Source organism: Chiloscyllium plagiosum, chromosome 27, assembly GCF_004010195.1.
Source record: "Chiloscyllium plagiosum isolate BGI_BamShark_2017 chromosome 27, ASM401019v2, whole genome shotgun sequence".
Taxonomy (NCBI): domain Eukaryota; kingdom Metazoa; phylum Chordata; class Chondrichthyes; order Orectolobiformes; family Hemiscylliidae; genus Chiloscyllium; species Chiloscyllium plagiosum.
Window position 1 is genome coordinate 30,115,513 of NC_057736.1, and position 15,701 is coordinate 30,131,213.

Sequence of the window (15,701 nt, forward strand, 5' to 3'; positions counted from 1 at the left end):
CGCAGGACCGCAGTGACACTTGAACAGAAAAGTGAGATTTTATAGCGTCTAGATTGTGGTGAAAAGGCATCAAAGATTGCACAGGTGTACAACATTGGAATAGTGACAGTGTCCAAAATCAAGAAAGTAAGACCAGCGATTGAGAAATTCAACAGCCAAAGTGATGCTTCAAATGCTTTGAAAAGAAAATTTACGAAGCCAGCAAAGATGAGCAACTTGACCAAGCTGTATTTCTGTGGTTTTCACAGCAACGGGAAAAGGGGATTCCTGTATCTGGCACGATGATATGAGAAAAAGCTGCCAGTTTCCATAAACGACTCCACAACAGTGTGACTGCTCACAGCGTCTCATTGGGCTGGTTAAAGTGCTTCAATCATCGTCATGGCATTAGACAACTCAGCGTTCTTGGAGAGTAGAAGTCCATGAATGACAGCACTGTGGAAGGCTACAGACAGAAACTGTAGTCCATCTATTGTGAAGGAAAGTATGAACCTGAGCAATTGTACAATGCTGATGAAAGTGGATTGTTTTTGAGTGCACTGCTGGGCAAAACTCTTGCATCCATCGTGGAAAAGCAGGTGTCATAAACTGCACATAAAGTGCAGAAGGATTGCATCCCCTTGTTTCCCCTTGTGTTAAAGGAGAAAGTGAGGTCTGCAGATGCTGGAGATCAGAGATGGAAATGTGTTGCTGGAAAAGCGCAGCAGGTCAGGCAGCATCTAGGGAACAGGAGAATCGACGTTTCGGGCATTAGTCCCTAGATGCTGCCTGACCTGCTGCGCTTTTCCAGCAACACATTTCCATCCCCTTGTGTTAACGCCACCAGCTCTCATAAATTACCGCTTGTCTGCACTGGGCGATATGCTAATCCATATTGCTTCAAGAACTGTGACAGGAACGTGTTTCCCGTGAAGTACAAAGCACAAAATAAGGCATGGATGACACATCCACTTCTTTCATCCTGGTTCCGTGAAGATTTTGTACTTGCTGTCAGATCACGTTTGGCAAGCGCTGGACTCGAGCAATGTGGGGGCACACACTGTGAAAGACAGCTAGTTAGAATCAGCAAACGGAGCTATCAAGGTGTTTGGTTTTACCACCCAACACCACTTCAAGGTTACAGCTGTTCAATCAGGGAATCATTGCAATAATGAAAAAATATCGCCATAACACGTTGCATGCTATCCTGGGTGAAGGCAATGCAGCAAAGGGAGTGCAGGAAATTATGAAGGCGCTCACAGTCCAGGCCGCTTTGTTCATGATTGCTGAATCTTGGGACCGCGTCAAGCTGTTGACAGTTGCGGAGTGTTTGTGCAATTACTTGCGTATTGGTTGCCTTGACAGTGAAGAGGATACCTATCCTGATCAAAGGCTAACCACTGACCTCACCGAAAACTGCAGACAGTTGGGATTAGGAGAGTTTGTAGAGGCTGAGATCGATGTTTGGGTGAATTGTGCCAATGACATTGCAACAGAGACACTCAGCGATGATCAGATAGTCAACATAGTCACAGAACAACGGGAAAGTATGGACACCGTGGATGATAAGGAAAATCTGATACCGGCACCATCTCCAGTCCCCATTAATGAAGCTATTGACAATTTGTGACTTTGCATGGAGTGGTACGAAGCGATTGAATGAAATAAAAACTCTGTAAACATGCTTTTTAACGTAATTATGTGCAGTACGGCTTCTTTTGTTTAAGGTCACATTAATTATTCAAATGAAAAACTGCCCGCCCATTGACTTTGGATAATCGAGGTTCCTTTGTATACCTCCTATGTTCACATCTACATCATGTCTATAAATGACAAAAAGCACTGGACCCAGCAACGATCCTTGTGGTCACAGGTCTCCAGTCTGAAAAGCAACCATCCCACCACCACTCTGTCTTCTACCTTTGAGCTAGTTCTGTATCCAAATGGCTAGTTCTTCTGAAGGACAGACACTGGACTCAAAGCCTTGGCTGTTTCTCTCTCCACCAATGCTGCGAGATCGATTGAGTTTCTCCAGCAATTCTTTTTTTCAGATTTTTTAGTTGTTCTTTGTTGTATTCAGGTGTTTAAAAGCTTAGGTTGGTTGGTTGGTTGGACTCTGTCATTCCTACATTCGTATCCACATTGTTGCTGTTTTCATTTTTTGGAATGTGATTTTGAAACTTTCCAAACCAGCATGAACTTTATTGTTAATTTTCTTTGCTAAACATTGACCTACATTTGATGGAGGACACAATTTGGAGTGAAACTGCATGGAGCTGCAGTAGCCTTTTGACTTCTCTACATCACTATGAACAAAAAGGTATATCTGATGCAAAACCAAACAGTGGTGGAGATGTACAGCAGCTGTCATTTGAAATTATTCAGTGTTAGCTGTGAATATTTTGGCAAGAATACGGCACCTGAGATATGTTAACTTATAGAGTCATAGAGATTGTCTGCTTTTTGCAGTGATATTGATTGACCTGCAGATTATTACCTCAATTTTCTGGAGATTCAGTACATTCTAATGCTCATTGTAGGTTGAAGCTACCAACGTTAATGAGCTCTTCAAACTCAAAGTAAGCTCTGAAGTGAATCTCCTGATGGAGTTAGACGTCTCAGTGCACTCTGGGCCATCTTTAAAATATACACATGATATGTGTTTCACACAAGCATGCACTTTGGAAATGAATTGCACTGCCCATGTCCAATGTTCAACAACTCTTTTCTCTGGTTAGTTTTCTTTGTTTTTCTGATGAAGGGAGAGGTGTTTACCATTGTCTGAACAAGTGGTGAAGGTGCTGATGCGGACCGGTTTTAATTGGTGAGACCAGGATTAACTTTTCAAACAGTTTGGTTGTTTTAAAACATTAACTTTTAAAATTTGTTTTCCAGCTTCGGGACCAAATCAATTCCGATCATCGGGCCAGAGCAGTGCTTGATGTAAGTAAGCTCATTGTGGCCTGGCTTTCAAATCTGGTTGTCATTCTAGGATTACTTACAATTACTCTGCTTGGATTGATATCTGTTGTATAGATCAATTGTGTAAATTAGCTGTAGCTCTGAACTATACACCAGGTCTGTTACACATGCAGACTTTTATCCTGCATAATGATCCATTTGATAAGTCAAGTTGCCAATCAGTTTTTCTTTATCATTGCACAATAAAATCCATTCACTTTGAAGATAATGTTGCAGTATGGGCGTATTGGGAGGCTGTGCATTTTATTTTGTTAACAGATGTGGGTATTGTTGGCTCGGCCAGCATTTATTTTCCCATCCATATTTGCCCCTGAGAATGTGGTAGTGAGCTGGATTCTTGATCTGCTGCAGTCTGTCATGTGTGTGTATGCCCACAGTGCTGCAAGAATGGCAGTTTCAAGAATTAAACCCATTGACAATGAGGGAATGACAATATAGTTCCAAGTCAGGAAAGTGTGCAACTTGGAGTGGAGCTTGCAGGCGATGGTATTTCCATGCTTTTCTAGTTGGTAGAGTTTGAGGGTTCCGAAGGTGCTGTGGAAGGATTATGATTGAAGATTTTCATGTACATTTACCAGTTGAGTGTATCGATAATCATCAGAATCAGAAACTCAGTGCCATACTCTCTCGGTCCCTCTGTGCCTCTGCAGTGAAATTTCCTAACTCCGTGCAGATCTGGATTTAGAGTAAGGCATTTGCGTTTGTTCAAAAGCTTGTTTAAAGCATCAATAGTGACTGATCTTTCAGCAGTTATAGCAATTGACCTTGCTGCAATCTTTGTTTCTAAAAGAGAGTTCCACAGTAGAGTCACAGCCCAGTTCAAATATTAAAGTAATTGAAATTGCTTAACAGGTTAACATTTATGCAGCAACTAAAGACTCAAAATATAAGAAAAGTGCTATAGATTGAAGGAAATTCTCAACACAGCTGCCTCAGAATAAATGCGCAAACAGCAGTAACCCTAACGTGATAGCAGAGGAAAGCTTCAAAATACATTAATGAACATTGCTGAAATGAGCTCACAGTTTCTTACTAATCCAAATAATTGTCCTGGAACAAACAAACAAAATTAGGCACTGCACATTTCAAAGGCATCTTTGCTATCTACTTGGATGGTGTAGCAGGTTTATGAAAAGAAACTATTTTGTACTGTGATAGAAGACAATGATGTAATTTTAAAGAAAAATTCAATACTGGCAAACTGACAGCAAGGCAATAGGACGGGGTGGATTTCAAACTCCCAGATGTTACTTGTGTAAAAATCAATTCGTACGTTTTGACAAAAATTTAGACTTAAAAACATCACTTGGCACTAGAAAAATAGTGCTTGAATCTACACATTCCTCTTGAACAAGGATGTTGTGTCTGTATAGTTTATTCAATCAATGTCCTTGCTAAACAATGAGTAAAAACCATTCTTTTAAAAGAATGGTAGAGCTGCATTATTCTGATTTGTAAATAACCAGTCTTCAATTCTATTGTGCACACATGTTTAAAGTTGCTTGAGGTTTGAGACTGTTGCTGGAATAACAATAATCTGATACTTATTGCTACAAGTTGTGCAGGAATGAACAGTAATTTTTAGCGTTATTTATCTGGAAGAACTTAGTTGAGTGAAATGCAAGTGAGCAATATTCTGCATTTTGAAGCTTGTAAATTTTTTCCTATTAAATGCTGAACACTGTCTTCTGTTCACCTGTAACAGTTTTAAATGGATTGGATTTTTTCATTTATTTATTTTCCAGAGGTACATGGAAGTGGCAGGAAATCTAAGAGACTTGTACGAAGACAAAGATAGGTATGTCTTATTATTGATTTGATTTCAGATAGTAACAAGTTTTGTATTTGACAAATGAATGCAGCTGAACATTTTCAAACAATATAATGTTTAATGAAACCTGTGAAATGTCATATTGCATTTTAATTGCATGATGACCGGGTAATGGAGCAATTACACTTACGATGCTTGTGAAGTTTTCACTGTGTTGCCACCTAATTCATCTTGCGCCTTTGTGTTGGACTACTATCAAAAACTTACTCCCCTCCAGAAATATTTCCTGTATCTTAACCGATAAAGGTTTTTCCACTTTCATAACATAACTCAAAGTTATAGCTTTTGATCCTGTCCAAAAGCTAACACATTGATATTTTGCTATGATATTGATGAATATTTAGCATTCATTAGTATTCACCATATAACTGGCCTTTGACTGCATATGTGTTCTGGTTGAGAACATTTGTTATTTTGAAGGTCTACTTACTTTGTTGCTCTGTCTGTTGCGAGTGTTAAATATTGCATAATGCAGTCCTTCATTGTTATGGCTTTATTTTGCTGACAGTATGCGAAAGGATGAGTTAAATGCCATTTCAGGACCAAACGAATTCGGAGAATTCTACAATCGGCTGAAGATGATCAAAGAATTCCACAGAAAACACCCAAATGAGGTAGGTGCACCCACAGACATAAAGCATTATAGTCTGAACTTATATAAAATGTCTGCATACAATTACTACAAAACAGCATGATACATAGCATTGTTTCTTTATCATTCTTTCTATTAAATTACTTGACCTTTAGGTTAAATTACTTGCACTTAACATATTAAGCAAATATCGAGACGTAGGCAGCATGTTAGAATTCCGAAAACCTTGCTCAGAGTATTTTCGTGAACTGACTGGAAACCTTTTTTAAAAAAAAATTTTGTTTTTTGATTTCTTTTGAGAAAATTCTCCTAACTAGCTTACAATACTCATTGAAGCGCTGCTTACGAATTGAGAGCAGAAGGAAGCCATTTGGCGCCTCATGCCTGCGATGCCATTCAGTAAGATCATGGCTGATTTGTTTGTGTTTCGATTTGCAAATTTACTATCTACCGTGAGAAACTTTTGATTCCCTTGTTTAACAATAATTTACCTACTTGCACTTTAAAAATATTCAATGACTCTGCCTCCATCGCCTTCTGAGGCAGAAAGTTCCAAAGTCTGTTAACCCAGCGCGAAAAAAAAGTTCTCATTTCTCCACTAAAATTTAAACATGCTTTCCCTAATTTTTGAACAGGATTCACCTACAAGAAGAAACACTCTCCCCATGCCCAACTTGCCAAGATAGTTCAGGATCTGGTATACTTCAATTAAGTTGCTCTTACTTTTGTAAACTCCAGTGGAAGCAAGCCCAGAACATCCAAACACTCATTCCAAGGATCAGTCTAATAAACTTGCTTGAACCACCTCCAACATAACTACGTTCTTCCTGAAATAAGATGATCAAAACTGTACATCGTATTCAAGATGTGATCAGGCCAATGCCTTGTGTAACAGAAGCATAACATCTTGACATTGTTGTTCAATTTCTACTGTATGAAGTGTAGCATTCCATTAACTTTCTTAATCAATTGCTGTCGCTGCATACTCATGTTTTGTGAACCTTGTACTGGAACATCTAGATTCCTCTTCATCTCAGCATTCTGCAGTTGTTTGCCATTGAAGTAATATTCTGCTTTTTTAAAATTCTTGCTGATAAAGTGAAACCTTCACATTATCCAACATAATTCATGTGCCAGACTTTTGCCCATTCATTCAGCCTATCTATATCTACCTGCATCATCCTCAAGCATCATGCTTGACACAGCGTACTTTCCTATCTATCTTTGTGTCTTCAGCAGAGTTAGTTATCATGTCTTCACTCCCCTCATCTAAGTCATTGATATAAATGATAAAGTGCTGAGGTCTTGTTAATGTGAAATTTCCAAAACCAGTATTCCAGAGTAAAACTTACACAATAAACGTTATATTAACCAGCCTTGATGGGATCAAAAGTGCACGGGTTGATCAGATGTTCCAGTTGATCAAGAGGTCCACATAATCAGTGTGATGCAGGAGGTGTACACATCACTGTTTCTACTTTATTTACAATATAATTCATTTAAATAATCACTTTGCCTTTAATAAAACCTAACAGCAGAGAGTCTCCTTATTTGCATCCTCAACTGACTACTTGGAAATCTCAGTAATACTGTAAACGTCCGATATTTTAGGTATATAATTTCTGCCAGTTTATCAAGAGTGCTGTTTCATAAAGTGCTGGTTAAAACAAAGTTTAACTGTATTTGGATTAAGTGGTCCCATGTCCTGAATCTGTACATACAAGTCTGATACAAACAAAATGCTTTCTACAGTGGGTGATAATATGGTAATGTATGACTCCTTACTGCTTTGCTCCTGCACTTGCCTCATAACCTACATGTTCTACAATTTGCAATTCACTATCATTTACCGGTAGCTGGTAAATTGGATAAGATCTAAAATAATTGAAACATTTCTATTCTCAAGGTTCTCTTTAAGGTGATCATTTGGTATCTGACTGTTTGAAGTGACGTTCGCTTTTCTCCTTTTTCTTCTAGATAAGTATTCCAATGTCGGTGGAGTTCGAGGAGTTAATGAAGACCAGGGATAATCCAAGTGAGGAGGCACAGAGTAAGTCTGCATAATATTTTTAAGCATTCTGCTGTTTCTAAAAAGAAAATGCAGTGTTATTATCATTGAGTAATCTTAATTCAACATCAGGTCAAATATAAAAATACATTTGAGCTAGTAGACTGTAACCAACCTGTTTTTAATGTACAGTTGCGTTAAACACGTAATTACCAAATCAATAGCAGCAATACATAATATGCAATACATAAACAGTGTTTTTATTTAAAGTTTGGAGGTTTCCTTCTAAATTTTGTAATCTGCTTTATGATTGTGTAAATGGTGGTAACTACATTTAGTATTTATTGCTGTTGCTGCTACAACATCATGGACAGGTATGAGGTTACCCTACTAAACAACTGTTCACCACATTGATGCATATTTGAAAGCTATGGACACCTTCAGTTGCCAAATGACAGATTATTATTACAGGGTGTATCTAGTCTCAGCTAAAATGCTTTACAAAATATTTAAGTTAAGATACTTTGCTAATTATACCATGCATTAAAGTTACAGTTTCCTGGGTTAGGTGTGAATGTCTTTTATATAAACTAAGGTTAGTGAACAAGAGGAAATATTATATTTTTCAAACCGGTTACATTACAGAAGATTAAGAGCTGGAGGCTTTAGAAAGCATAAAGATGGATAGACCTCTGGGATCTGTTCAAGTGTATCTCAGGGCAATGTGGAAAGTTAGGAATGTGTGGGGCCCCCAGCAGAAATATTTGTATCGTCTATAACCACAGGTGAATTGCTGAAGCACTGGAGGATGGTTAATGTTGTGCCTTTATTTAAGAAAAGCTGTAAGTAGAATTCGGGAACCATTGACCTGTGAGTCTGATAGCGGTGGTGGGTAAGTTGTTGGAGGGGATTCTAAAAGGTAGCAGTTACATATATTTGGAGAGGCAAGGAGTGATTAGGGATAGTCAGCATGGTTTTATGTGAAGGAAAACCTGTCTCATAAACTTGACTGAGTTTTTTTGACAAAGTAACCAAAAAGATTGAAGGCAGATAGGTAGATGTTGTTTACTTGAACTTTTGATAAGGTTCAACATGGTTGACTAATTAGTAAAGTTAGATCACATGGAATTTAGGATGATTTTGCTAATTGGATACAAAATTGGCTTGATGGTCGGAGACAGAGGGTGGTGATGGAGGGTTGTTTTTCGGACTGAAAGCCTGTGACCAGCAGTGTTCAATAGGTACTGGGTCTACTTTTGTTTGTCTTTATATAAATGACTTGGATGAGAGTGATTCATGAGTGGAATAATCTGCCAGAGGAAGTGGTGGATGCAGGTAGAGTTACAGCATTTAAAAGATATTTGGATAAGTACATGAACAGGAAAAGTTTGGAGGGATAAGGGTGAAACAAAGGCAAGTGGGGCTAGTTTAGTTTGAAAACATGATCAGTGTGGACTAGTTGGACTGAAGGGTCTATTTCTGAACTGTGATTATATGGCTCTATGACTTGCTCTGGCTTGTGATTGAAATATATGCAAATGAAAATTAAATCCATTTCTTTCTTAAAGATCTGGTGGAGTTCACAGATGAGGAAGGATATGGACGTTATCTTGACCTTCATGACTGTTATCTCAAATACATTAACCTGAAAGGTTCAGAGGTTAGTAAGAAGTAAGAAAATTGGCTTGTCTGGAATTGAGAGCAATTTTGGACCCCCATACCTCAGGAAGGATGTACTGGTCCTGGAGCAAGTCCAGAGGAGGTTCACGAGAATGATCCCTGGAATGATTCGGAGATGCCGGTGTTGGACTGGGGTGTACAAAGTTAAAAATCACACAACACCAGGTTATAGTCCAACAGGTTTAATTGAAAGCACACTCGCTTTTGGAGCGACGATTGTGACAATCACCTGATGAAGGAGTGTCGCTCCGAACGCTAGTGTGCTTCCAATTAAACCTGTTGGACTATAAGCTGGTGTTGTGTGATTTTTAACTTTGATCCCTGGAATGAAAAACTTAATATATGAAGAACATTTGAGGACTCTGGTTCTATACTCAATGGAGTTTAGCAGGATGAAGGGGGATCTAATTGAAAGTCAGAGTACTGAACGGCCTGGACAGAGTGGACATTGGGGAGATGATTCCATTGATAGGAGAAACTAAGACTCGAGGGCACAGCTTTCAAGTAAAGGGAAGACCCTTTAGAACAGTGATAAGGAGAAATGTATTCAGCGAGAGAATGGTGTTTCTATGGAATTCGTTGCTACAGAAGGTTGTGGAAGTCAGGTCATTGAATATATTCAAAACAGATTGATTCTTGATTGTCCAGGGGATCAAAGATTATGGGGAGAAAGCGGAAGAACGATTTTGTAAATTTAATCAGCCATGATTGAATGGCGGAGAAGACTCGATGTGCCAAATGGCCTAATTTCTGCTCTGGTGTCTTATGATTTATGGTCTGACAGAAGTTCACTAAAACTAAGGATAATGCAGTGGTCTTAACACCTTGGAGCTCTTGCTTGTTTCTATAGTAATGTAATCCTGCAATTCTCCAGTAGTTCATTGCTAGCATTATGGAAAAAGATACCAAGGGAAAGTAAAGATGTCCCAAAGACTGACATGAGATAGGTATTTAGCATTGTCAGTTCATGTGAACCTGGCTGCTTTTCAGTTCTAAAGTGGTTGAGGAGTATCTGTAGTATTGAGACGATGGAAAATGGTAAATAATGCAAAGGAATTATCAGTTGAAGTGTTAGCATAATTGGATTCCTGTTTGTTATATTAAAGTACTCATTTTCTTCTCGACTTTATAATTATCGCTTCATGTAAATTGTGTTAAATAGAGATAATGGAATGACACTAATGAAGTAGCCACACATTGACTGATTCTATGGATTCATTTAAATTTATTAAGAATTTGCATAGTGCATTTATTCTGTGAAAGTATATAATCATCCAAGAGTACAATTTATCTGGTACATGGTAATAAAGAACTTTGCATAATGTTCCCTCTGGTGGCAGATAGTTGTACCTCTGTGGATTATTTTGTTAAAAGATGAAACATTAATTTCAACTGAAAGTGCCTGTTTGAAGCATTATAGTATGTTCATATTGAAGTCAATGCCTCTCGTTGTCTTCCAGTTGTGCTAAAATAGAACATGAGCTATAACTATTATATCTATAAAGATGAGTTTCACTGGAACATAAAGTGTTGTCTAAATAATCCAAATGTTACCACCATCTCCAGTAGTATGAACATGTCAGTAAAAGGTTATGACAAGCCTGTGCATTATTCTTGCAACTGGGCCAAAGGTATATTTTGAATTTTGATTAAAACACGTATGATCCTCCAGTCAGTAATTTAGTGAGAGAGATGTTTCCTGGGGTACAGCTGGCACTTCATGTACTATTGGTCTGGAAACTGTTATTTGCATCATGAAATGGGCTATTCAACCCATTGAGCATGCTCTCCCATTCAGTTTGGTCATGTTTGATCTTCTGTCTCAATGCCGTACTCTAGTTCACATGCCTTGATCATGTTAGTGTTTGGAATTCTATCTACTTCTAGCTGTCTCAGGATGTACGTTGGAGCTGAGCTGGAAGGTCTGTTTTCAGATGTTTTGTCACCATACTAGGTAACATCATCAGTGAGCCTCCGGTGAAGCCTGGTGATATGGTCTGCTTTTTATTCATATGTTTCGGTTTCCTTGGGTCAGTGAGATCATTTCCTGTTCTTTTTTTCAGGGGTGATAAATGGGATCAAGTCAATGTGTTTGTTGATAGAGTTCCGTTAGCTATCTCTTGTCAGAATGTGCATATGGATTATAAAATTCCTGTGAATTTTACAACAAGTTTTCTTTTTACAGAAATGTGATTATATTACCTACTTGATTACATTTGACCAACTTTTTGATATCCCAAAAGAGAGAAAAAATGCAGAGTATAAGCGGTAAGTGAAAATACTTTTTTTGTGTATATCGATCCAATCCGTTTACAATGGGGATGAAGAGAAGATTCTCCTGAGTTATTGATCTCTTAAAAGTATCTTCTCAGAGAGTTATGGAGGCTAAGATATTTGAAATATTGTCAACTGACAGTCCAACAATCTGGCTACAGAGGGAACAGGCGGGAAAGTGGGGTTGAGGCCAAGAAGATAAAAATAATCATCTCATTAAATCATGGAGCGGGCTGTGGCCTACTGCTATATTTTACATTATGTCAATACAACTGTTTTTATGATAGTGTGAAAATTAACATTTGAATAATTATCTGGCAGTGATGCTGCATGTTGATATAGTTCTCCTTTCTCTCAGCCTTAATTAGTCTAATTTTGCACTTAAGTTTTATTTATTTTGAAGGATAACAGCAATTTGCATCTTTATGTCATTATTTCATATGTTCTACAAATAGTTTGCAGTTTCTCAGCAGTCAAACAGTAATGCAGAAATGAGGAAGTAACTGGACTGAGTACAATTTATATTAAAGTGCTGGAAAAGCACAGCGGGTCAGGCAGCATCCAAGGAGCAGGAACATCGACGTTTCGGGCAAATGATTCATTCCTGAGGAAAGGCTTTTGCTCAAAACGTCGATTTTCCTGCTCCTCGGACGCTGCCTGACCTGCTGTGCTTTTCCAGCACCACACTAATTTAAACTCTGGTTTCCAGCATCTGCAGTCCTCACTTTTGTCTGAGTACAATTTATGAAAGGTTTCTAATTAAGAAAGTCTTCAAAAAAATTTAATATACCCATGGACTGATTAAAGAAAAATGTTATAATCTAAGGAGAAACCAGTACAAAAATTAAACCTTAGGGCCACAACTTCTCTTTTCATATCAATTAGGTTTCTGAGTCACAAACATACTTTCTTGTCAATAGTTTGGATTGCTTTAACTGGGTCAAATGTGAATCACTATCCTCTTCACTGTTTAGTATGGTGTTATTATTCTTGAGAGTGCATAACTGGAAAGTTAAATTCTATTTCAACTAAACTGAAGTCAATTTTTAATTCCTCTAGGTATCTGGAAATGTTGTTAGACTACCTCCAGGATTATACTGACCGTGTGAAACCTTTATTGGATCAGAATGAACTGTTTGGAAAAATACAAATTGACTTTGAGAAAAAATGGGATAACGGCACCTTTCCTGGCTGGCCAGTACGTAATAAGTTAATTATTATTGTAGTATGACAATATATTTCAATAAACATGTTTGTTCAAAATAAACTAACTTCTTGGCAACCATAACTTTGGAATATTTATATTCAGTGGCATTTTTACTTGGCTTGGCATCTCTCCTCTTACCTCAAAATTAGAGATATTTCAATATTCCTAAGCAATTGTGAAGCCAGTCTCTATCAATCTTTTGCATTTGAGAGTTAAAACTACAGAAAAGCATCACTGAGCATTTGCAATGTTGTTTGTTTAACAAAGGTGGTAGAATACATTTCTTGTACATTGCATTATGTCTATTTTGTGTTCTGAGAGTGGGATATGTTAAGATACTGAGGCTCAAATATTCCTTTTTAGGTTGAGGTAGGGCACAATATATAAAAACAATAGTTTCAAGTAAAATTAGTTATTAGAAGATGTGGTTCTAGGAGCATTACAGAATTGCTAGAAATGGGTTTGAATTGATGCTGAGGCATTTTTTAAACGACAGAATTTCTCTTTTCTGTCCTTCTATCTTTTTCTTCCTCTCACTTTGTGTCCCTGTTTATTTTTCTCTTCTCACTTTCTCCCAAGTTCAGGGTGCACTCCAGCCCCTAGGATATAACCAAGACAGCATTGTCAGTTGTCTATTGTACTCCCCAAAGCTGTTGGGGGAATGAGTATACAATAGATTAGATTACTTAGTGTGGAAACAGGCCCTTCGGCCCAACAAGTCCACACCGACCCGCAGAAGCGCAACCCACCCAGACCCATTCCCCTACATTTACCCCTTCACCTAACACTACGGGCAATTTAGCATGGCCAATCCACCTAACCTGCGCGTTTTTGGATTGTGGGAGGAAACTGGAGCGCCCGGAGGAAACCCACGTAGACACTGGGAGAACGTGCAAACTCCTCACAGAGAGTCGCCTGAGGCGGGAATTGAACCCGGGTCTCTGGCGCTGAGGCAGCAGTGCTAACCACTGTGCCACCATGCCGCCCACAACAGGTTAAATTATGTCTGATAGTGTCCTACTGTATTATATTGATTTCAAACCAGATGCAGAAGTATGAAACTAGACACTAATACCTTATTGATAATGGGCTTATTTACAGAATGCAGCATTATATATGTCTCTTTCTCATCTGCCAATTGATAGTTTAAATGGTTTCTCTTTATAGAATTTCTAATAAATCAATTTAAATAATGAAATTGAATCAAGCCAAATTAAATCAAATCAATAGAATGTGAACTTTTACCAAGAGCACCTTATCGAGTTTCTAGTCCCAAAATCAGCAAGATAAATATAGCTAGGAAATGGTTTTGAGTTGATTTATTATTGAGATATGTATCAAGATACAGTACAAAGTATTGGACGCTAACCAGACAAATCATATCTTACATAAGTACATCAGGGTATTACAACAGAATGCTGAATATAGTGTTACAATTACAGAGAGGGTGGAGAGAAAGATCACCTCTAAAATATGGCAAGTTTGTTCACAAATCTGATATCAGCAAGGAAGAAGCTGTTCTTAAATCTGTTGGTACATGTTTTGAAACTTTTGCTTGATGGAGTGGTAACATCACTGGGCTAATAATCCTGAGCCCCATGCTAATATCCTAGGGTAATTGGTTCAGATTCTGTCATGGCAGATGGTGATATTTGAATTCAGAAAAAATCAAAAATAAAATGCAAGCCTATGGCATCTCTGTAACCACTGTAGATTGTCATAGAAATCTATCTGGTTTACTAATGTCATAAGGGAAGGAAATCTGCCTTTGCTTTAGCCTAGAAACAAAATGTCAGGAGTGTGATAAATTGCTAGACAGTGTATAATGAAATGGTCATTTTTATTACTGTGAGGAGGAGAAAAGTTAAAACTTCACCCAGACCTGAATCATTTGCATGCAAGGAAACCTGGAATTTCAGCATTTAATTATGAGACAGTTCAAAGCATTTTCACACAGTTGAGCACTGGACTATAATGCAGATTTAAAACGTTTTTTAAACTTTGTAATGTAAATATGATTTTATGACCATAGCTGTTGTATCAAACGTATGTGCTATGAAGGGATCACTTAATTGTAGTAAGCCTAAATCTGGTAGTTTGAGCTAAGTCACTAAGTTTTGTAATATTGCATGAAATAGTATGTCCATGTTGATAATGTTTATGTGAATTATTTATCTTGACTGAATTAATATAATTGTCACTTGTCTTGACAGAAAGAGACAAGCAGTGCCCTGACTCATGCTGGTGCTCATTTAGATCTGTCAGCTTTCTCATCCTGGGAAGTAGGTTATCCTTTTAGTTTATTATTTTATTCTCTTTGATTTAAAAAGTTGAAGCTTATGGTGATCATTATTCAAAATCTCTCAGTCAAATGATCTGTGTCTTTAATTTTTTTTAAAGTTGTACTTTATCATGTTAGAAAGTGAAAAAGTTGTACAACTGTCTTTTTTAAAATGTCTGTATTTAATGTGCAGAAGTAATAATTTGATAGCTTTAAACTTTTATTTTTACAATATTAAAAAAAGAAAGGGACATGAAGCATAGTGCCTTCTTTTAAGTGAGGCATGAAATGTAAAAGCACTGAGGTTATGCTGGAACTGTATAAAACACTATTTAGATCATAACTCGAGTACTGTGTAGTTTTAATTACTACATTATGGGAAAGGTGTGATTAAATTAGGTAAGGTAATGTTGTCTTGTTCCTAAAAGGCCATAGGGCTGCTTTCTCATTAGAGAAAAACAACTGGTGGTAGTTTCACCTGAGGATTACCATGATCAATTTCATCTAGAAAGATAGGCAGTTTATCTACGAGAGGGGTCAGTAACCGGGGGCATACATTTAATGTAACAGGTAGAAGACTATAAGGACAATTGAGGAGAGTGGGAGTCAGGAACATACAGCTTGAAATAGTGGTTGAGTCAGTAACTCGCATAACATTTAAGTAATGCCTTGTGTTAATTGCCACACAGTTGTCTTGTCTTTAGGTCAAGAACTGAAAAATAGAATTAGTGAAGTCTGATCTTTGTTGACTAGCATGGATACAATGAACTAAGTGGTCTCCTCTGCTACTAAGATCTACAAGCTTATGAAGGTTAGGAACGCAGACTGTAGAGGCATAGATTTTGTCAGGATATCAAGGGCATGTCC

At 37.7% G+C, this 15,701-nt stretch overlaps 1 protein-coding gene across 1 annotated transcript in view; it reads left to right on the plus strand.

Moving 5' to 3' along the window:
• The window catches only part of sf3a3 (splicing factor 3a, subunit 3), a gene marked incomplete at its 5' end in the record, with an annotated part of 36,904 nt that overhangs the window by 1,611 nt on the left and 19,592 nt on the right, over nucleotides 1–15,701 (plus strand). Inside the window, 8 exons of the mRNA XM_043717127.1 lie at nucleotides 2,875–2,922; nucleotides 4,707–4,759; nucleotides 5,301–5,406; nucleotides 7,362–7,434; nucleotides 8,961–9,052; nucleotides 11,258–11,340; nucleotides 12,406–12,544; nucleotides 14,767–14,835. Coding sequence (XP_043573062.1) covers nucleotides 2,875–2,922; nucleotides 4,707–4,759; nucleotides 5,301–5,406; nucleotides 7,362–7,434; nucleotides 8,961–9,052; nucleotides 11,258–11,340; nucleotides 12,406–12,544; nucleotides 14,767–14,835 — 663 coding nt within the window. The remainder of the gene's footprint in view (nucleotides 1–2,874; nucleotides 2,923–4,706; nucleotides 4,760–5,300; nucleotides 5,407–7,361; nucleotides 7,435–8,960; nucleotides 9,053–11,257; nucleotides 11,341–12,405; nucleotides 12,545–14,766; nucleotides 14,836–15,701) is intronic.